This window comes from Anolis carolinensis, chromosome 6, assembly GCF_035594765.1.
Source record: "Anolis carolinensis isolate JA03-04 chromosome 6, rAnoCar3.1.pri, whole genome shotgun sequence".
NCBI classification, from domain to species: Eukaryota; Metazoa; Chordata; class Lepidosauria; order Squamata; family Dactyloidae; genus Anolis; species Anolis carolinensis.
In genome coordinates this window covers 66,459,069-66,481,386 of record NC_085846.1, presented here as the reverse complement: position 1 = coordinate 66,481,386, position 22,318 = coordinate 66,459,069, and the positions used below count along the sequence as shown (strand labels likewise).

The window sequence follows — 22,318 nt, the reverse complement described above, 5'->3', positions numbered from 1 at the left end:
GGTTGCAATTGTATTGATAGATCTAGTCACTTGATTTTAGAAGTAAAAAAGAACGACCAGTCAAATCTGCAGAATTCAAATTCTGCCTCAGCTGAGATGGCAGAATTTCTGAAGAAGTCATCACAGCTACAGGAAAAGTGGAAAGTCATTCTGTACGATATTTCATGCTACAATATGGAAGGGTAGGAGGGTGAATTCATTGCTTGCAAAAAACGAAGGAGTGAATTTCATTTCATTTTTGAAAATGCATACAACACAGGTACATTTTGCTATATAAATGTCAATATATAAGCAGTCCCTAAGTGGTGAACAAGGTAGATTCTGTAGGCTTGTTTTTAAGTTGAATTTGTATGAAAGTCAGAACATGGACATTTAAAAAGTGTAACACCATATATAGATATATATAGATATATACAGTAGAGTCTCACTTATTCAACATAAATGGGCCGGCAGAACGTTGGATAAGCGAATACGTTGGATAACAAGGAGAGATTAAGGAGAAGCCTACTAAACATCAAATTAGGTTATGATTTTACAAATTAAGCACCAAAACATCATGTTATACAACAAATTTGACAGAAAAAGTAGTTCAATATGCAGTAATGCTACGTAGTAATTACTGTATTTACGAATGTAGCACCAAAATATCACGATGTATTGAAAACATTGACTACGAAAATGTGTTGGATAATACAGAACGTTGGATAAGCGAATGTTGGATAAGTCAGACTCTACTGTATATATATACATACACACACACATATACGTATATACATATACACACACATATGCTTTGAATAGCACAGGGAAGGCTTAACACCCCTGTGATGTTTGTTTTACTGTCTGTGCCCTTCTTTAGAAGAATTCACCTCACTTTCTGTCGCTGTGAGAATTGGATTTGGAAAAAAAAATGGCTTGTTGTGGAAACAGGGTTTGGTGAGAAAGTGTCAGTGGAGACCCCTTTCCCCCCATGATAACCTTTTCAGGAGTGCCTTTCCCTTCCTAGGGGAGATTTCTCTCTCTTTCCTTTACCTCAGCCCCATTCTTAACTATGAGTCGACTGTAAGTCGGATGTTTGCAATTTGGGGACTATCTGTATGTAGATAAAAACACAAAAATGTTGTTTAAAAACTTGCACCAAACACAGAGACAGAAATAACATATTGTAGCCATATAATGCAAATCAAAATCCATGATTGAAATTTGGCCAGGTAGGCCTGCCAGAAGAGATAGGTCTTCAGTTGTGTTTTAAATTCCGACAGTTCATTTGGCTGTCAGGGCTCTTCCAGTAGGTCATTCTTCAGTCTTGGGGTGTCTGATGAAAAGGTCCTCTGGGTGACGGTTGCTAGTCAGGTTCTGGCTAGTTGGAGTCGGCATCTGCCAGAAGATTTCAGTGTCCTAAGGGACAGATTGTGCAGGATTGTTCATACCTTTTTTTATAGATCTATCTTAGCTATTACAGACACAAGTGTCCTCTGTGTGCAATGGAAATTGGTAAATCACATGTCGGTGGTGTGATGTATACACTCTGAATTTTCTCATTCAAAGTTTAGGCTAGAGTTTGAAATTGATTCTCCACCCTACTGACATCATCTATTTTAATTGCCAATATGGCTTTTATTCTGCCTTTCTGGCAGACTGTATCTTTCCTTGTGAGCCTGCCCAGCCCAGAGATCTTTGGGAGAGGCCTTTCTCTTAGGGTGCATTGACACTCTACTATTAAGATTATTTGACACCACTTCAATTGCCACTGCTAAAAGCTATGTACAGTAATCCAGGAAGTTGTACTTTTACAAGGCATTTAGCTCTGTCTGCCAAAAAGTGCTGGTTCGTCACCAAACAACATCTTACAATTCCATAGAGGTAAGCCATGGCAGTTCAAGTGGTGTCAAGCTCTATTAATTCTAGTGTCACAGGCATGAGTAATGGGGATGTATGATAGGACCTCATCAGTGTCTGCCCCTAGAACTCTGAACCCCCTTCCAAAGGAGACTAAAATCTCTGCTGTCCTTCACACAGGCTTTTAAAAAGTTATCTGTTTTAGTTGTATTGATTATTTTTAAATTGTAAGTCTCTTGAGTTTTGGAAGACTGGCAGGATAAATACTGATGTTACTGAAACATATTATACACAAAGCTGTCCTTGAAGGAGATTTGGAAATTTCACTTAGTACAAAAGATAGCTGTTAAGATACTGGTGGTAACTGGGTATTATGATTTCATTATGCCAGTGTTGTATAATCCTCACAGAGACTCATTTAATGTTAAAGTCCAGTTCAAAATGTTGCTCTGTAAAGATCTTTACTGACCAATGTTACAGTAACCATAATAGTGCCTATTCCTATATACATGTCTTTATATTCCGGGGGATAATAAATGCACAGGACTAGACCCTTTCAGTAATACTTAGTTGTAGAATATTATATCCACAACATTCTGCCTGGTAAAGCTTTGTTATATTTCTTACATTAGGGATAGTTTATTCTTTCTGCCCTTTTAATCATCTTATTTCTGCTACTAATGGTGGTTTTTGTTTTGTTTTTAACTTTTGTGATATTTTTAGATTTTGTCTGTGTATCATGTCCATTTTAACCTCTGCCTGTTTTCATTGATTGCTGTTTTACTTTATTTGTATGGATTGTACGTGTGGGACATTGCCTTGGGAGATATTAATTTGGGAGTTTGCCCATCCATAGGAGAGTATTTGAAACAACTGTCATGCAAATATCCTCAAAATAAAACACGATAGCCTTGTGTAAATGACGGCTTGCTATGGAGATGGGAGTGTACATTGAGTAATCCAAGTCTAATTAAAGGGGTTAAATAAAGGATTCTAGCATGGGGTAGAACAGGCATGGGCAAACTTCAGTCCTCCAGGTGTTGAGAAGTCAGGCTTGGCCACGGTGGTCCACACTCTGGTTACATCTTAAATAGACTACTGCAAAGTGCTTTACATAGGGTTGCCTCTGAAGATTGCCTGGAAGCTTTAAGTAGTCCAACGGGCAGCAGCCAAGTTCCTTATTGGAGTGGCGTTTGGGGAGCATATAACCCCCCCATTGTGTCAGTTCCACTGGCTGCCAGTCTGCTACCAAGCACAATTCAAAGTGCTTTCTTTGGCCTATAAATCCCTCAATGGCTCCAATCCAGCTCACCTGTCTGAATGCATCTCCCTCTATGAGCCAGTTAGAACATTAAGATCAGCTGAGGAGGCTCTGCTCTCAGTCCAAGTGCGACTAGTGGGAATGAGAGACAGGGCCTTCTTGGTGGTGGCCCCTTGGCGATGGAATTCCCTTCCCAGTGAAATTAGATTGGCCCCCTCCCTCCTGGTGTTAGGAAAACAACTTAAAGACTGGCTATTCAAGCAAGCATTTGGTAAGTGATAGCAGCAAAAAAGCAGTGAAATAATAACCTTGGAATCTATGCAATTGTTTAACATTTTATGTTTTAACATTTTATGTCTGATGCTAATGTCTGTGATTGATGTTTTATAGTTTTAAAGGTTTTAATCTACAATTATATGCTATTTTAGATATGTGATGTATTTTCATAATGTGAGGCATTGAATTTTGTCACTCACCATGTTGTAAACCACTTTGAGTCCCCCCCCCCCCCCCAGGGGTGAGAAAAGCAGTATAGAAATGCTATAATAAATAAATAAATAAATAAATTCCTAAAAATCCCAGCCAGCTTACTGGCTGTTAGGAATTGTGGGAGTTGAAGTCCAAAACATCTGGAGGGCCAAAGTTTGCCCATGCTTGGGCTAGAACCTGTTCATAAAAGTAAACTGAACTGAGTTACATGGATTAAACTGGTTTAAATACAACTTGGTAGGTTTTTCCTATTAAATTCCATTTCCAAAAATCAACTCATCAACTTCACTCTCCACCAAAAGCTGAACTATACGGAACAAAATTCATAAGATATTTGTTTCCTGGAATTTGCAGGATAACCACTGAAGACTGTGGAGATTAATTTGATGCTCTCTCCTAATCTAATGGAGTTGTTTCCAGAGAAAAGATTTAATTCAATGAGTTATGTCAGACAGAAAGAGAGCACGGTACATTTTTTGCAACTATATTCTTAAAGGGGACAGGGAGTGTAATAAAGTACAACTATAATACAGCTATAATACAGTCCTATGCATGTTTGTCCTGATAAGTATAAGATTACTCATATCAAAGCTGTCCCCTGGGTGTGTAAGGTCACGTCATTTAGAACTGTTAAATAAACCAGGGACATCTCACTTAAGAAACTTGGTTACTTTCCATCAAGTTCACTTCAACCTATGGTGACTCTAAATGCAACGTCTTGGAGAGCACCAGTCATCAACAGCCCTGATCAGGTCTCGCAAACTCAGTACTATGGTTTCCTTCATTGATTCAATAAATCTGTCAAATTTACAATTTGACTGCTCTGAGAACATTTGTGGCTGAAGAATAAAGTATAAGTAATCTAAATAAACACATACACCAATAATAAATAAATAAATAAATAATGTGAACTTCCTTTTTCTTACCTCCTTCTATTCTCCCAGCTTTATTGCCGTTTCCAATGAGCTGTGTCATCACCCTGTGTATCCAAAGCATGATAGTCATTTTATCTTCGAGGCTCAATTTTCTTTTTGTTTAGTGTCAAGTGAACTTCAATGATGACCTTGTAAATGAGAGACCTCCAAGATTCCTGATCATCAACTGCTCTACTCAGTTCTTGCAAATTCAGTGTTGTGGCTTCCTTGATTGAATCCATTCACCTGTAGTGTAGTGTCCACCTTTCTTACTGCTTTCCACTGTACCAAAATGATCGTATTTTGCATTGCCTCATATGCCCAAAATTGGACAGGCTAGTTTAATCATTGTAGCTTGCATTTACTCTTGCCATATTTACATGAGTATAATGTACAATTGAATGTAATGTGTACCTCAGTTCTGAAGGTGCATATTACAGAAAAATGGATTTGCCATCAAATATAATGTAATGTAGCGAGTTTCACCCCAAGAGCTGTAAAAATGAGGGAGAAAGGAACCCCTAAAGTTTTCCCAATTATAGTAAGCATGTGCAATTACTATAAAGAAATTGAGCCCCCGATGGCGCAGTGGGTTAAACCCTTGTGCCAGCAGGACAGATGACTTGAAGATTGGGTTGCTGGCCTGAAGGCTGCCAGTTCAAATCCGATGAGAGTGTGGATGAGCTCCCTCTGTCAGCTCCAGCTCCCCATGCGGGGACATGAGAGAAGCATCCCACAAGGATGGGAAAAACATCAAACATTCAGGCATCCCCTGAGCTATGTTCTTGCAGACTGCCAATTCTTTCACACCAGAAGTGACTTGCAGTTTCTCAAGTCGCTCCTGACATGAAACAAAAACGATAATGAAATAGTAATAAAATTTCGTCTCTCGTTATACTAATGAGTTTTCACTAACTATACTTTAGAAACACTTTAGAAACAAAATGCCAGCACCCTCCAGTTTTGAACCATTTATTTATAGGTTGCTGTGAATTTTCTGGGCTGTATGGCCATGTTCCAGAAGCATTTTCTCCTGACATTTCACCTGTATCTATGGCAGGCATCCTCAGAGGTTGTGAGGTCTGTTGGAAACTAGGCAAGTGGGGTTTATATATCTTTGGAAGGTCCAGGGTGGGAGAAAGAACTCCTGTCTACCTGACGCACATGTGAATGTTGCAATTGTCCTTACTTACTAGGCGATCCCTCATTGTTCAAGTATGATTGTCTTCCAGGTGTGGTGTCCTGGCGGTGGGATACGTGACTGTGGAGCCCTATTCTTGACTCGCATGTACTTCCACAGTGAAGACACTGGTGCAATTGACCACCTTGATTATCATTGAATAGCCTTGCAGCTTCAAAGCCTGGCTGCTTCCTGCCTTAGGGAATCCTTTGTTGGGAGGTATTAATGTAAAGGTTTCCCCTGACGTTAAGTCCAGTCATGTCTGACTCTGGGGGTTGGTGCTCATCTCCATTTCTAAGCCGAAGAGCCGGCATTGTCCGTAGACACCTCCAAGGTCATGTGGCCAGCATGATTCTATGGAGCGCCGTTACCTTCCCGCCGAAGCAGTACCTATTGATCTACTCACATTTGCATGTTTTCGAACTGCTAGGTTGGCAGGAGCTGGAGCTAACAGCGGGTGCTCAAGCTACTCCCGGGATTTGAACCTGGGACCTTTCGGTCTGCAAGTTCAGCAGCTCAGTGCTTTAAGGCACTTCGCCACCAGGGCGAGGTATTAGCTGGCCCTAATTGTTTCCTGTCTGGAATTCTCCTGTATTTTTTATGGCTCACACATTCCTAATACATAGGTCAGTTAGGCCTTCTCTTAGGATCTGTGGTAAATGTGACTCCCTATTGAAGGTGAAAAACAAAAATAGCTGCTGTGACTGAGAATCAAGAGGGCTCTTTATCACAAGGCTCTAAACTTGTGGCCTCAACTAGCTTTGAGCCCATTGCTTCCAGGCCACATTTGTAATGGAACAGCTGAGAGGGAAAGGAGAGGATGGGGTTTCCATAGCGACAGGGCCCAGCCCTTCCTCTGTTTCTTGTTTGCGCAGGATGGGGGAACATCCGGGAACCTCTGATAAAAATGGGGCGGGAGAGGAAGAGGAGCGGCTGCAAAGGATGGAAGGGCGCGCGGCACCCCTGCCCCCCCCCTCCCCCTCAAAAGTTGTTTCCGGCGTCCCCTGCCGTAGCTAAGAGACTGAGGGAGAGCTTGGACTAAACCATAATCTATAGCGGGGGGGGGGAGAAATTGCTTATATTGATTCCCAGAGTCGTAAGCAACTCTTTCAAGAAGGGAAGCAGCTAGACTACACTCACTCCTAATACGAAATCCTAACCTTCCTTTTCCGCAACGATCAAGGTGAGAAGTGACATATTTCATTGGCCTATAGTTATTAACCCCCCCGGTGATGTGAGAAATTGAACAGCCCACAAGGGGCGGGGCTCAGGTTTGGGTTAGCGGCGGCATCGGTGTTTGCTCCCTTTCCAGTTCCAGGCGTTTCCAGTTTTGGCTCATTCCGCGGGGAGCAGGTATTGGTGGCTTGCCTCGAAACGGTGCGGGCGGGGACGCCAAGCAAAGTAAAGGGCCGGAGCAGACAACGTGTTCTTTGGCGCCCCGCCCCTTCGAACGGGCGCCCTGCTCTGCTGTGTTTTCGCCCGCCCGACCTCCTCGGCCGGGGATCCAGTTAGTGCTGTTTTCTTGTATGAAGTAATTTGAGTGGACACCAATAAAATAGAACCTTATACCACTATATAATAACAATTGGGGGGGGGGGGGATCTGTTCCCTGTTTGAAAGCTATTTCCTGTTTAATCGTGCGGTACTTACTTTGAAAGTAGTTGCTTCCAGACTAGAGACAATCAGGACCAGCGAATCACCTCAGAAATCTAAAATTCTAAAATCGAGACAGTAAATAAAGAACAACACTTAGAAAATAGGGGAATTCCAGGGTAAGCTGACACCTCCCAACAAAGAATTCCCCCAGGCAGGAATTAGCAGGCTTTGAAGCTGCAAGGCTATTCAGTGCTAATCAAGCTGGACAATTGCAACATTCACACTTGCCTCCAACAGACCAGGGTTCTTTCTCCCACCCTGGACCTTCCACAGAACCTTTTTTTTAAGTATTTGGGTTTGTGAGTAGAGTTTCTCCCCAAAATTCAGTGTATGTTTGGGACTGCATCCTGGCAACAGTTATATTTGAAATAAACTTGCTGTTCTATAGTGTATTTTTTAATCTTTCAACTGTTTTGTGGGAGAGGGGAAATAACAAACATTTTGGGGGCATGCAAAGTTTCATTCTCTGTCCCTGGATAAAAGGGGGAAGAAATTCAAAGCTCTTCATTTCCTTATGATACTTATGGAATGGTATTAAAATATGCAATTGTTGAATCTTCTGTTTTCCAAAGGATGGGAGCATCCTGTCAGCTTAGCAGAGAGTTCAAAAGCTTTCAACTAGCTGGTAAAAAACATCCTAATACAGTAGAATCTCACTTATCCAACATAAACGGGCCGGCAGAACTTTGGATAAGTGAATATGTTGGATAATAAGGAGGGATTAAGGAAAAGCCTATTAAACATCAAATTAGTTTATGATTTTACAAATTAAGCACCAAAACATCATGTTATACAACAAATTTGACAGAAAAAGTAGTTCCATACGCAGTAATGCTATGTAGTAATGACTGTATTTACGAATTTAGCACCAACATATCACAATATATTGAAAACATTGACTACAAAAATGCGTTGGATAATCCAGAACGTTGGATAAGTGAGACTCTACTGTACTTGAACCTGTTTTTCTCATTCATGATCGTCTGTGTATGTTTCAAGTCACCTATCGACTTCTTCCAACCCATTGAATCTCACAGGCCTTCTTAGGAATATTCAGAGGTGGTTCTGCCAGTTCCTTCCTCTGAAATATAGCTCACAGTAGTGGTTCTCAACCCATGGGTCCCCAGATGTTTTGGCATTCAACTCCCAGAAATTCCAATAGCTGCTAAACTGGCTGGTGTCATGATTTGCATGATTTGCAAAGACACTATATGTGTGTTAACTGGAAAATCAAAGGCATGAAGCCGATTGGCCGATTTTGCAAGGACCTGGGGAATTGGTTTGTAACTGTTGCTGTTCTGCTGCTGGAGAACCAGTTTGAACAGGTTTCTCTCTGTGTGCATGAATCTACTGAGTACTGGCTGGAAAGAAGATGGCTCTGTACTTAGAGAGGCCTGACTATTTCTGAGGCCCTGTTTGCTGATCATCACTGAAGCAGATTCATGGACTAAGAAAGAATTCCCTATAACTGCTGATTTCTGTAAGCAAACAGAAGGACTATTGTAAATACAATTTTTCTGTTGATTTCTTGGATTTAGTAGACGTTCCTGTGTTATTTGTTCTGCAAAGCTGCAGGGTGTCTCTGCACACGTAAGAGCTTCTACCTATCATCTACAATCTGCAACAGCTGGGATTTCTGGGAGTTGTAGGCCAAAAACCTAGGGTCCCACAGGTTGAGAACCATTGGCTTACATCATCTTGTAGCACTGCCCCTAAATAAATACAAATGTGCCTTTGTATATCCATTGATATACCTCCTACCCTCTTTCATAATTGAACCTTGTCTTTTCTGAATGCATTAATCTGACTCAAATGGTCCGGGTTCCATCCCCTTCTCAATAACACTGACAGGTAAACGAGCCCTTCAAAAGAGTTTTGGATTCCCATGTAAGGAAACTCCAAGTCCCATGAAATCTTGTGATAGCAGATCAGCAACTAACATGAAGTCAGGAAGAACCTGAGAGGAGAAAGAGCAGTTGCTAGTCTTGCACAGAAAGCCCCCCCCACCCCCCATCTTGATCTGTAACGAAACCAGTTGTTGTGTGAATTGACACGATTTGTTCAGTTCGGGCTTGCCTTTGTTTTCTTCTAAAGCTGAGGGTGATGTGTCCAAAGTGTCACAGTGGGTTTCTGTGGCTGAGTGATCGTCCGAAACCAGAATTATAATCCGATGTTCAAACCACTAGACAGACCACTTTGGCTCCGTAATGAGGTGACTGCTGCATGACAAATGCTGCCGGATCTGTTTCTTATGAGTATGGCTGGCATCTGTTCTTCCTGCTCACATGGCAGGTTGCCTTTGTTGAAGTCCTGGGCATAATGGGATAACTTGCAAGTCTAACAAAGACATAACATGTACAGTATTGTGGCTTTCTCTACAGCCTACATTGTCATCACTTGTAAAATTACATGACCCAGGCTTCATTTTTTTAACGATTCATAATCTTGATGTATTATGCTGAATGTGGTTTTTTTTTCCTTTCCTGCAGGCTGTGGTTATCTATTACAGCATACATTGTGATGGAAAACTTTATTTTGTATGAAGAGATTGGAAGGGGGAGTAAGACTATTGTTTATAAAGGCAGAAGAAAAGGAACAATCAACTTTGTGGCTATTTTGTGCACTGATAAATGCAAAAGAGCTGAAATCACAAATTGGGTAAGAAGCAAATTTATTATATTGAAGAAGACATGTGTCCATGCAACTTATATAGGTGCATATTCAGACACATGCATTATTTGATTGAAATGTGTGTTCCATGATATATACTGAATCAGCGTATGTTCAGCATTTAGCATACTAACCTGTTTTAATTTAAAAGGAATTCCTAGCAGGCTTCAGGTAATTCTTTCTTGGGCATGCTCCATAAGGTAGTTTTCCTGTGCTAATGAGACTGCGGTGGACTGCAACACCTGTTGGAAATAAAATTGAAACCTTTCAGACTTGGATTGCTTCGTGTAGTCTTCATTGATTATAAGAACACTTATTTTTTGTTTCTTCTGATTCACCCTTATGCTTCCCATTAAAAATATATTAAATAATCAGGTTTTCCATTTACGAAATGCATGAGAAAAAGAAAATTCCAAACCGAAGTGTGTTTTATCATTGTTCTTGAAATTTCAGGTCATGCATCCATCTGCTGTTTAATATTGGAGTTGCTTTGAAATCAGACATAGTCTTTATTTTCAACAACCATTTTAAAGCTATTTATTGTATCCAAACAACAGATTAACAATATTAGAAATGGTTAAAAGAGTTTGCAAGAAAAACAGTTCCTACAGGATGCCCATATATGTATATATATTTTTGTTTTGTCTCAACTGTTTTGGCAGTTTTGTTATTGTATCACTTCAGAAGTATTATTTTTTAGCTGTTCTCTTTGTGTTAGCTCTGTTTTCTGCCTTTAAATCTGACAATGTATAAACAGAGACTATCTTGTATGTTTTCTACAGAGGAGTTTTGTCTTTTTGCACTTTAATGGTCCCTTCTCATTCAGCTCAGTAAACAAAGCTTCTGACAAAGAAGTTCCTTTTTGCCAACTCTTTATGGAAGATCAGCCCTATTTTTCTTGTCTTTTGTCTAGCTCAGTGGTTCCCCACCTTTTTTTGACCAGGGACCACTTTGACCAGAGACCACTCTCCCAACATTAGTACTAAAAGAGTTGCAAATCAATTTTGGTCAACTTTAGATTTGGTTTGGTTATTTCATAGAATCATAGAATAGTAGAGTTGGAAGAGACCTCAAGGGCCATCTAGTCCAACCCCCCGCTAAGAAGCAGGAAATCGCATTCAAAGCACCCCCGACAGATGGCCATCCAGCCTCTGCTTAAAAGCCTCCAAAGAAGGAGCCTCCACCACGGCCCGGGGGAGAGAGTTCCACTGCCGAACAGCCCTCACAGTGAGGAAGTTCTTCCTGATGTTCAGGTGGAATCTCCTTTCCTGTAGTTTGAAGCCATTGTTCCGTGTCCTAGTCTGCAGGGCAGCAGAAAATAAGCTTGCTCCCTCCTCCCTATGACTTCCCCTCACATATTTGTACATGGCTATCATGTCTCCTCTCAGCCTTCTCTTCTGCAGGCTAAACATGCCCAGCTCTTTAAGCCTCTCCTCATAGGGCTTGTTCTCCAGACCCTTAATCATTTTAGTTGCCCTCCTCTGGACGCTTTCCAGCTTGTCAGCATCTCCCTTCATCTGCGGTGCCCAAAACTGGACACAGTATTCCAGGTGTGGTCTGACCAAGGCAGAATAGAGGGGGAGCATGACTTCCCTGGATCTAGACGTTATTCCCCTATTAATGCAGGCCAAAATCCCATTGGCTTTTTTAGCTGCCGCATCACATTGTAGGCTCATGTTTAACTTGTTGTCCACGAGGACTCCAAGATCTTTTTCGCACACACTGCTGTCAAGCCAGGCGTCCCCCATTCTGTATCTTTGATTTCCATTTTTTCTGCCGAAGTGAAGTATCTTGCATTTGTCCCTGTTGAACTTCATTTTGTTAGTTTCGGCCCATCTCTCTAGTCTGTCAAGATCGTTTTGAATTCTGCTCCTGTCTTCTGGAGTGTTAGCTATCCCTCCGAGTTTGGTGTCATCTGCAAACTTGATGATCGTGCCTTCTAACCCTTCGTCTAAGTCGTTAATAAAGATGTTGAACAGAACCGGGCCCAGGACGGAGCCCTGCGGCACTCCACTTGTCACTTCTTTCCATGATGAAGACGACGCATTGGTGAGCACCCTTTGGGTTCGTTCGCTTAGCCAATTACAGATCCACCTAACCGTAGTTTTGTCTAGCCCACATTTTACTAGTTTGTTTGCCAGAAGGTCGTGGGGGACTTTGTCGAAGGCCTTACTGAAATCTAGATATGCTACATCCACGGCATTCCCTGTATCGACCCAACTCGTAACTCTATCGAAAAAAGAGATCAGATTAGTCTGGCATGACTTGTTTTTGGTAAATCCGTGTTGACTATTAGCAATGACCGCATTTGTTTCTAAGTGTTTGCAGACCACTTCCTTAATGATCTTTTCCAGAATCTTGCCTGGTATTGATGTGAGGCTGACCGGACGGTAATTGTTTGGGTCGTTCTTTTTTCCCTTCTTGAAGATAGGGACCACATTCGCCCTCCTCCAATCTGCTGGGACTTCTCCTGTTCTCCAAGAACTCTCGAAGATGATTGCCAGTGGTTCTGAAATAACTTCCGCTAGTTCCTTCAATACTCTTGGATGTAGCTGATCTGGCCCTGGGGACTTGAATTCGTTTAGAGTGGCCAGGTGTTCCTGGACAACTTGTTTCCCTATTTGGGGTTGGATTTCCCCCAATCCTTCGTCCATTCCATGTTGCTGAGGTTGAAGATGGCTTTCTTTTTGTGAGAAGACCGAGGCAAAGAAGGCATTAAGCAGTTCTGCCTTTTCCCTATCCCCTGTCACCATCACCCCATCTACTCCTTGCAGTGGCCCTATCGCCTCCTTTTTCTTCCTTTTTCTACCAACATAAGCAAAAAAACCTTTTTTGTTGTTTTTTATGTCCCTGGCAAGCCTGAGCTCATTTTGCGCTTTAGCCTTGCGAACCTTTTCCCTACAGGAGTTGGCTATACGTTTGAATTCTTCTTTGGTGATTTCTCCCCTTTTCCACTTCTTGTGCATGTCACTTTTGAGCTTTAGCTCAGTTAGAAGTTCTTTGGACATCCATTCTGGCTTCTTTGCACTTGTCTTATTTTTCTTCTTTGTTGGCACTGTTTGCATTTGCGCCTTGAGTATTTCACTTTTGAAAAACTCCCATCCATCCTTAACTCCCTTGTTTTTTAATATCGGCGTCCATGGAATGCCGCTCAGTAATTCCTTCATTTTTTGGAAGTCAGCTCTCTTAAAGTCCAGAATGCGTGTTTGACTTGTCTTAGTTTCAGCATTCCTTTGTATTGCAAACTGCAGGAGCACATGGTCACTTGCCCCTAAGGATCCAACCACTTCAACTGTATTGATCAGGTCTTCCACATTTGTTAAGATTAGATCAAGAGTTGCTGATCCCCTTGTTGCCTCTTCTACCTTCTGGACCATAAAATTATCTGCAAGGCAAGTGAGGAATTTGTTGGACTTTGTACTCTTGGCTGAGTTTGTTTTCCAGCAGATATCGGGATAATTGAAATCGCCCATGACTACTATATCTCTTCTTTGTGCCTGTTTGGTCAGCTGTTGACAGAAGGCTTCATCAAGTCCTTCATCCTGACTCGGAGGTCTGTAGTAGACACCCACGACAAGATCTTTTTGAGTCCCGGTTCCCTTGATTCTTATCCAGATGCTTTCAAGCTGGTTTCCCGGATTACAGTCTTGCATTTCTTCTGCAACGTAACTGTTTTTGACATATAAAGCTACTCCCCCTCCTCTCCCCTTTGTTCTATTTATGTGAAAGAGGTTATAGCCCTCAATGGTTAAATTCCAGTGATGGGAGTCATCCCACCAGGTTTCAGTGATGCCTATGACATCGTATGTGTGGTGCTGTGCTAGGAGTTGGAGTTCGTCTTGCTTATTTCCCATGCTCTGAGCATTAGTGTAAAGACATGTAAGCCCCTGTGACCTCCCCTCGAACTGTTTATTTGGGATTATTGTGCTCTCTGTACTTGGTCCTTGCTGTGTTTGTGCAGCCCTCCGTTTAGCCTTACGGCGGTTCCCTGTGGTCGTGGGTAATATAGTGTTCGCCAGGCTGTTGTTCCCCTCCCCCAGTGGATTTAGTTTAAAGTGCGCCTGATGAGGTTTGTGAGTCTGTGTGCAAAAAGATGTTTTCCTACTTGTGTGAGATGCACCCCATCGCTTGCCAGTAGTCCATCCTCTTGGAAGAGTAGACCATGGTCAAGGAAGCCAAAATGCTCCTCTTGACACCATTTTCTGAGCCAGTTATTGACCTGTACTATTTTTCCGGCCCTTGTAGAGCCATGTCCTACAACGGGGAGGAGGGATGAAAAGATCACATGTACATTATACAGTTTTAGCTTTGTTCCCAGAGCTCGAAAATCATTTGTGATCTTTTGAAAAGTATGCCTAGCGGTGTCATTGGTACCTACATGAATCAACATAAGGTGGGGAGGGTGATGGGGCTTTAGGAGCCTGCTGAGCCTCTGAGTGATATGGTGTATTTTTGCCCCCGGGAGGCAGCATGTTTCTCGAGCCATCCCATCCGGTCTGGAAATGATGGCTTCCGTTCCTCTAAGGAGGGAGTCACCTACTACCAAGACCTGTTTCCTTTGAGGATTGACAGGGTCCCTTTTGTGCAAGACAGTGTGTATGTCCCCTGAAGAGTGTTCCTGTTGAAGTGAATCATGTAGGTGTAAAGTGTTGTCCTCCTCCTCAACATCCCCAGTGCATTCATCAATGACAATCCATTGAGATACATCCGAGAGCCCATTACTCTCCCAAGGATGTTCCTGTTGCTCCTGGTCTATGAATGGGGATGGAGCATTTGCATGATTACATAAGTGTGACTGTGGTGATGCACTGTCCCTGTCAGGGCTATCCCCTGCGCATTGATCCAGGATGGTCCACTGAGTGGTATCTAAGAAACTGTGGTCCTCCACAAGATGTGTTTCCTGATTGTATGTTAATGATGTAAGAATTTCAAATCTGTTGTGTAAATGCAGCTGAGCAGAGGAGTTCTGTGGAGGCTGCCTGGTCCTGCGTCTCCTTCTATGGGTGACCTCCTTCCAAGCCTGAGGGTTGTCTACCTTTGAGTTGATCTCCCCATAAGGTTCCTGATCATGGTCTTGGTGGTGTTGGTGTGATGCAGGCTGCTGATCTACAGCAGCGTGTTGTGCAGTGTCCAAGAAGAGCTCGAGTGCCTGAATGTCCTTAAGGGTCTTAATACGGTGCTCGAGCTGTTGGATCCTCTGCTAAAGGTAAAGGTAAAGGAAAGCAAATAAAGCTTTCCAGGAGCCAAGCCCAAACTCAGTTTAAAATCTTAGCCAAATCTTAGCCAAATCCTACCTGAAGCCAGGGAGCAAAAATGTCCTCCTGCTTCCTCTGCTTCTGCGAGAACCAACTGCCCTTCTGGGATCAGGCTCTGGCAGAAACTCACACTGGCAAATAAAGCTTTCCCAGAAACTCAATTAACAGGGGACAATGCCTGCTGTCAATCAACTTAAGTACCTGGCTCTCTTTCAACACAACAGTCACACAACAGTTAGACTTTGACCACAGGAGCCAAGCCCAAACTCAGTTTAAAATCTTAGCCAAATCTTAGCCAAATCCTACCTGAAGCCAGGGAGCAAAAATGTCCTCCTGCTTCCTCTGCTTCTGCGAGAACCAACTGCCCTTCTGGGATCAGGCTCTGGCAGAAACTCACACTGGCAAATAAAGCTTTCCCAGAAACTCAATTAACAGGGGACAATGCCTGCTGTCAATCATCTTAAGTACCTGGCTCTCTTTCAACACAACAGTCACACAACAGTTAGACTTTGACCACAGGAGCCAAGCCCAAACTCAGTTTAAAATCTTAGCCAAATCTTAGCCAAATCCTACCTGAAGCCAGGGAGCAAAAATGTCCTCCTGCTTCCTCTGCTTCTGCGAGAACCAACTGCCCTTCTGGGATCAGGCTCTGGCAGAAACTCACACTGGCAAATAAAGCTTTCCCAGAAACTCAATTAACAGGGGACAATGCCTGCTGTCAATCAACTTAAGTACCTGGCTCTCTTTCAACACAACAGTCACACAACAGTTAGACTTTGACCACAGGAGCCAAGCCCAAACTCAGTTTAAAATCTTAGCCAAATCTTAGCCAAATCCTACCTGAAGCCAGGGAGCAAAAATGTCCTCCTGCTTCCTCTGCTTCTGCGAGAACCAACTGCCCTTCTGGGATCAGGCTCTGGCAGAAACTCACACTGGCAAATAAAGCTTTCCCAGAAACTCAATTAACAGGGGACAATGCCTGCTGTCAATCAACTTAAGTACCTGGCTCTCTTTCAACACAACAGTCACACAACAGTTAGACTTTGACCACAGGAGCCAAGCCCAAACTCAGTTTAAAATCTTAGCCAAATCTTAGCCAAATCCTACCTGAAGCCAGGGAGCAAAAATGTCCTCCTGCTTCCTCTGCTTCTGCGAGAACCAACTGCCCTTCTGGGATCAGGCTCTGGCAGAAACTCACACTGGCAAATAAAGCTTTCCCAGAAACTCAATTAACAGGGGACAATGCCTGCTGTCAATCAACTTAAGTACCTGGCTCTCTTTCAACACAACAGTCACACAACAGTTAGACTTTGACCACAGGAGCCAAGCCCAAACTCAGTTTAAAATCTTAGCCAAATCTTAGCCAAATCCTACCTGAAGCCAGGGAGCAAAAATGTCCTCCTGCTTCCTCTGCTTCTGCGAGAACCAACTGCCCTTCTGGGATCAGGCTCTGGCAGAAACTCACACTGGCAAATAAAGCTTTCCCAGAAACTCAATTAACAGGGGACAATGCCTGCTGTCAATCAACTTAAGTACCTGGCTCTCTTTCAACACAACAGTCACACAACAGTTAGACTTTGACCACAGGAGCCAAGCCCAAACTCAGTTTAAAATCTTAGCCAAATCTTAGCCAAATCCTACCTGAAGCCAGGGAGCAAAAATGTCCTCCTGCTTCCTCTGCTTCTGCGAGAAATTTGGGGTGCTGATTCAGAAAATTATGTTGGATAGACCACATCAGCTCTAGTTTCTGATGCAGAACATATGCCATCCAGTAGTCACCATCTGTTCGCCCACAGAAAACCATATTCAATAATTTAGAGCTGATGTAGTCTACCCAATGCAATTTTTTGAATCGGCACCCCAAATAACCCCAGGAACAGATCTTAAAACAAAGACACCAAGGTGCCCCTGCTTCAATACGCCACATGGAACAGCTCCGCTCAGGAGAAGGAGAAGCAGCAGTCAGGAGGCTTGTTGTTGTGCCTTTCCTGGGTAGTCAGCCTCTCCCCTCCTGACATCCCTGTTGCCTCTGCACTATAAGAGGGTTTCGTGAGACCAGTCACTCTCGTTGCAACGTTGTAGTAACGGTGAGGCCGCACACCATATTTTAGTTCTTGGAGACCACTGGTAGCCCATGGACCACAAGTTGGGAACCACTGGTCTAGCTAGAGATTTTTTGCTTGTCTTTGCAGCATTGGGTTTGAGGTGATGGTAAAGAGGGCTGGAGATATAGTCTTTAAAATAGATTAAACACCTTATTAATGATGTTTTTCTTAGTGTGAGAGAAGGATTTCTCTATGTTTTGGCCCAGACGTGTCCTGAATTCATGGGGTTGAATATAAGTCTTAATTAAAAGTATGCCTGTTGAAATCATTTGGGCCTACATTACACATACTCTACTGTGGGTATATTCCAAATATGACTAAACCTGTGTTCAGCCCTTATTCCTGCAGAGCAGTTGTTATTCCAATTTCTGATTGAGCCTAAACTATCCCATATGTGTGAATAATCTGTTACAGGTGCGCCTTACTCATGAAATTAGGCACAAGAACATAGTAACCTTTCATGAATGGTATGAGACAAGCAACCATCTATGGCTTGTAGTGGAATTATGCACAGGTAAGAGGTTTTTTAGCCAATTATTTGAGTGACTACTCATTAGTATAGTCTTTGAAATAACCTTTCTTTGAAGTAACAGTTTAGGGAACAGTGTCTGGAATAGTTAATGGGTAGGGTGCAAAACTTAAGTTTTCATTTTGGTGTCATTAGATGCCAGATTTTGTGACTGATCAAGCATGCCTTGTTTAGAAGAAGGTTTAACATTGTGTGGTGCTTCAGATGTTAAACTAGCATACCCACAAGGCCTATTTAGCGTAACAAATAATGAGGAATACTGGGCATTACAGTCCACCAATATATGGAGGACCGTATTATTCTCATCCCTGGTTGGCATAATGGGCAAACAAAGACTTCAAGTTATACTAAAAATAAATATGTGGGTAGCCCTCTATCCTTAAGGCAACTTTAGGCTCACAAATTGATTCCATATTTTTTTCATCAAGGTTAAAATTTGTTTTTTCAATCCAGATTAAAATTGTAACATGGGTATTCCTTGTACCATGTTACAAGCTGCTTTTAGTATCAAAATATGCTTGTCATAGAGTAGTGGACAGAAGAACAGAAAGATCGTTGTTTGAGAGAAACTAGACCAAATCTTCTTTGAAAATCTACTTTTAGTAAGACAGTATTCTAATGGTTGAATTTTTCATGTAATTTTCTTTTACGCCATGAATCTCCAATTTCTATTAAGATCATAAATTTGGTGCAAAGTAAAATTTTAACCTCTGTAGAATAATCATGAACAATAATGTGTCTCCAGTTCCCCAAGGCTCTTAATTGAGAAAATATAAATATTGTTAATGTTTTAAAGTACTCTCTTGTAAATTCATGCATATGCTTGCAGAATTCTTCCCCTTTGTATCTTCACAAAGCCTTGGTAAATGCAAGCATGTTGTCTATTTGTTTATATATGTACTCCTTTTCATCTCAAACATGTACTCTAGGCAGCTTACAAAATTATAAAAATATCAAAGAGATAAAAACATACAAAGAGATAAAAACATTATTAAAATAAAATGTCAACAAATCAAAATGTATTTTAAAATATAAAAAATGTTTTAAAATAACACTTTATTAATTGCAAACTATTCAAATCCTTTTCTTTAAAATATAAGTCCTGCTGTCAGAAGGAAAACAGGAATGGGACTACTCTATCCTTTCTAGGAAGGTGGCTTATAAGAAAGTTCTCATATTTCGTTTTCCTCAAACCCTTACTTGTGAATAATCTGTAGATTACTATTGTGGGATCTGCTTTGTCAGGTCAACATTTTCACCTAAAGGGAAATACTTGTCAAGACAAATTTAAGTATAACACTAGGAAGGTCTATTAAGTGCAATTCTCTTAAAAATAATTACTGGTTGTCTATAAATAGGTGGATCACTAGAACTGCTAATTACTCAAGACGAACACTTACCTGAAGACATTGTAAGAGAATTTGGTATTGATTTAGTTGCTGGACTTCGTTATATTCATGAACTTGGAATCCTCTTTTGTGATCTTACACCAGGAAAGGTAAGAGGGAATGCATTTTGTGGTGATACATGATTTTTGGAAATAAATAACAAATATTTTTTTTAAAACAATGACATTTCTAACTGCTACTTATTACAGATTCTTCTGGAAGGGCCTGGCACTTTGAAGTTCAGTAACTTCTGTTTGGCTAAAGCAGAGGGTGAAAACTTGGAAGAATTTTTTGCTTTAATTGGAGCAGAGGAACGGGGAGGCAATAGTGGTGAAAGCAGAGGAGAAATATTGAAAAGCAGACTTAGAGGTACTTGCATTATATCAAGCTAACAGCTGATGCAGTAGCATAATTATAGAACTGTGTAAAACAAGAAATGGTTGGTGATGGAGAGAGAAAGAGGAGAGTTCAATGATTATATCATTGAAAACAACACTACTATATATTGATATAAAATGAAACTAAACCAATAATGTACCATGGAACATTATCTAGTGCAATGGCATAGCTATTGTTGGAAAGGTCACCAGCTAATGGAAGCTGTTTACTGCCCTGGCTTTATCTCCAGTCCTTGCTCTATCTTCCTACACTATGTGGTTGTGTGAAAGTGGAGAGCCAGCTGACTTTATTTTAGATGTTAGTTTAAATCACCACACATTTAAGCAAAATTGATAAACAGTGGAAATAATGCTGTTGTCTTCATCTGAATCTTCAAGCTTTCTCCTTTTTCCTCCCTGTTCTCTCTTCTTCTTTTTATACATTCTTGCTTTCTTGACACAAGGGGCTGCAGCATAGGTTAAGGCAGGGGTCCTCAAACTTTTTAAGTGGAGGGCCGGTTCATGGCCCCTCAGATTGTTCAGGGGCCGAATTATCATCAACAATATACAAATTCCTATGCACACTGCACATGTCTTATTTGTAGTGCAACCCCCCCCCCCCCAAGAACAATTATGTATTTGTTTGTTTGTTTGTTTGTTTACTATATTTATACCCCACCCTCTCTCACCCCGAAGGGGACTCAGAGTGGCTTACAAGTTAAACAATTTTAACCAACATACTGTGTAAACCTGCTTCTGTGGGCCTGCTTCTGGCCAAAGAGATAGTCAAGTTAAGTAGGATTGTTGTTGTTGTGCCTTCAAGTCATTTCGGACTTTGGGCAAGCCTAAGTCTAAAACTGAGGGCGGGGGCCAGGTCAGTGATCTTGGAGGGCCGCATCCGGCCCCCGGGCCTTAGTTTGGGGACCCCTGGGTTAAGGCATGGAATATCATGGGGATGATTTAAAGGAATGTGGTTCATGGATGTTGTATGTTCCTGAGGACTTCATTGTGAATGGAATCATGTTAATTCCAACTTAGAGCATGCATTTCTCTTGAGTCACTGATGAGAAACTATCTCTCTTTCCTCTTCCTCCTAAACCTTGGGGAGAGAAAGTGAATGGGCTGACTGTAAGTTGATAATTTTGTACATGATTAGAAGAGCAGGAAGGATGAGGACAGCAGTGTAGGAGCCATTTTCTTTGTCTAACAACACAGTCATTTTGACGCTTGATGATAAAAGGAAATCTATTGTTTTCTGCATAGCATTTATGTTCAGATCAAGAGCATTTAAGGTATATTGGACTATTGGATTATAACCTGTTAGGATCATAATTTATTGGGGTATTGGGTTATGATCTGTTAGGATCGTGACCTAAAGGGTTGCAGAGTTTCAAAAAGTGTTCCTTTAGTTATTTGGGTAATGGATGATCACTGGGCACGTAGATATTTTGTTTCTATTAAATGCTTTAAGCAGACAAAGGTTCAAGCAGACATATTTTAAAGTAACATGTTTGTTTACGTATAACTTCATGTATTTAAATATATGGGTACATTTCTTGTCAAGGTTAAACTTTAAAACATTTCTGTTTGTATCTTTAGCTTATAGTCTTTAACAGTCTCTTTAAAACTATATTGCTCTGTATAACTCTTTATAACAGTCCACTTCCAAGAAACTCAAGCCTCAACACTGTCTTCTAGTTTCTAACATTGGCTTCTGCACTCTAACAGACTCAAGCCTCAACTGTCATTTCTAACTATTATCCTTTTAAAAACTGTCACTGGTCTGCAGCCCCTTCAACTTCTTTAAGCACATTGAACTAAGAAATCTGTAAACCAAAGAAGACATACACTTCAGGAAATAAACCGACACATTATAAAACAGAGAAAACATTAAATAGAGGAGGCTTGAGAAGGTTGCGATCTTCAACAGGGTAACCTATTCCATGCACGATTAGATTGCGCACCCACCATCCTCACCCCCTTTTCTTGTACAATAATAAATGAGTGATAAGACATTGGAGCAGAAGTAAATATCGATTTAGCTTTTGGTGGTGCCTCACATTTCTCATGTTGCAGTTTATCATGCAGTGCAGGGAAATGACAATATGTGGTCTTCTTCAGCCTTTAGACTGCGAGATCTGATGCGGACGAATTGTCTCTATGGGATGGATGTTGACTGAAAAATATCAGTTTGTTTATTTTAAGGGCTAGGCCTTATATAATTCAAACAATGAACAGTGCCCCCCTTACAATGATTAGAAGTGATTAGCATAGATATTTCTTGATGTGTGTAATCTGTTCATATAAAGCAGGTCACAATTTCTTTGTGTGACAAGATCAACAATTAAGTTTTATTTTAATATGTTCTGCTTTGTCAGCTAAGATCTGTTGTTTGACGTTTACATTTTGATTTATAGTGTTAGTTAAGTTACTTGCTTTTGTATTTAAATGATCCAGTTACATTATAGCAAACAAAACATCAGAAAAGAGCTTCATTCATTTTTTCCATCCCATCTTCCAACTGAGTTTTGTCTGCTCAATAAATTTGTGTGACCCCCCCCCCCCCCAGGAATCTGATCCTCTCCCAAATACTTTAAATGGAGTTATTTATATATATATATATTTATTGAAGCTACTTCTGTATCACCTGCAAAT

The 22,318-nt window shown here is 41.3% G+C and overlaps 1 protein-coding gene and 1 long non-coding RNA gene across 7 annotated transcripts in view; one reads left to right on the top strand and one right to left on the bottom strand.

The window, feature by feature from the left end:
- Positions 1-1,156: 1,156 nt before the first annotated feature.
- On the bottom strand, positions 1,157-11,038 carry LOC134299941 (uncharacterized). Its single transcript, XR_010007188.1, has 4 exons — positions 10,144-11,038; positions 7,334-7,400; positions 4,516-4,568; positions 1,157-1,398 (listed from the first exon to the last, which is right to left on the bottom strand). It is a non-coding gene; the product is annotated as an uncharacterized LOC134299941 (long non-coding RNA).
- Positions 6,578-22,318, top strand: part of ulk4 (unc-51 like kinase 4) — a 266,746-nt gene continuing 251,005 nt past the window's right edge. The window contains exons 1-5 of one of the 6 annotated variants that reach the window (XM_062984172.1): positions 6,578-6,866; positions 9,829-9,997; positions 17,784-17,883; positions 19,257-19,396; positions 19,496-19,655. In XM_062984172.1, coding sequence (XP_062840242.1) covers positions 9,860-9,997; positions 17,784-17,883; positions 19,257-19,396; positions 19,496-19,655 — 538 coding nt within the window. In that variant the 5' untranslated portion in view covers positions 6,578-6,866; positions 9,829-9,859. The other 5 variants (XM_008115540.3, XM_062984171.1, XM_062984173.1 and 2 more) reach the window with 5 other exon arrangements.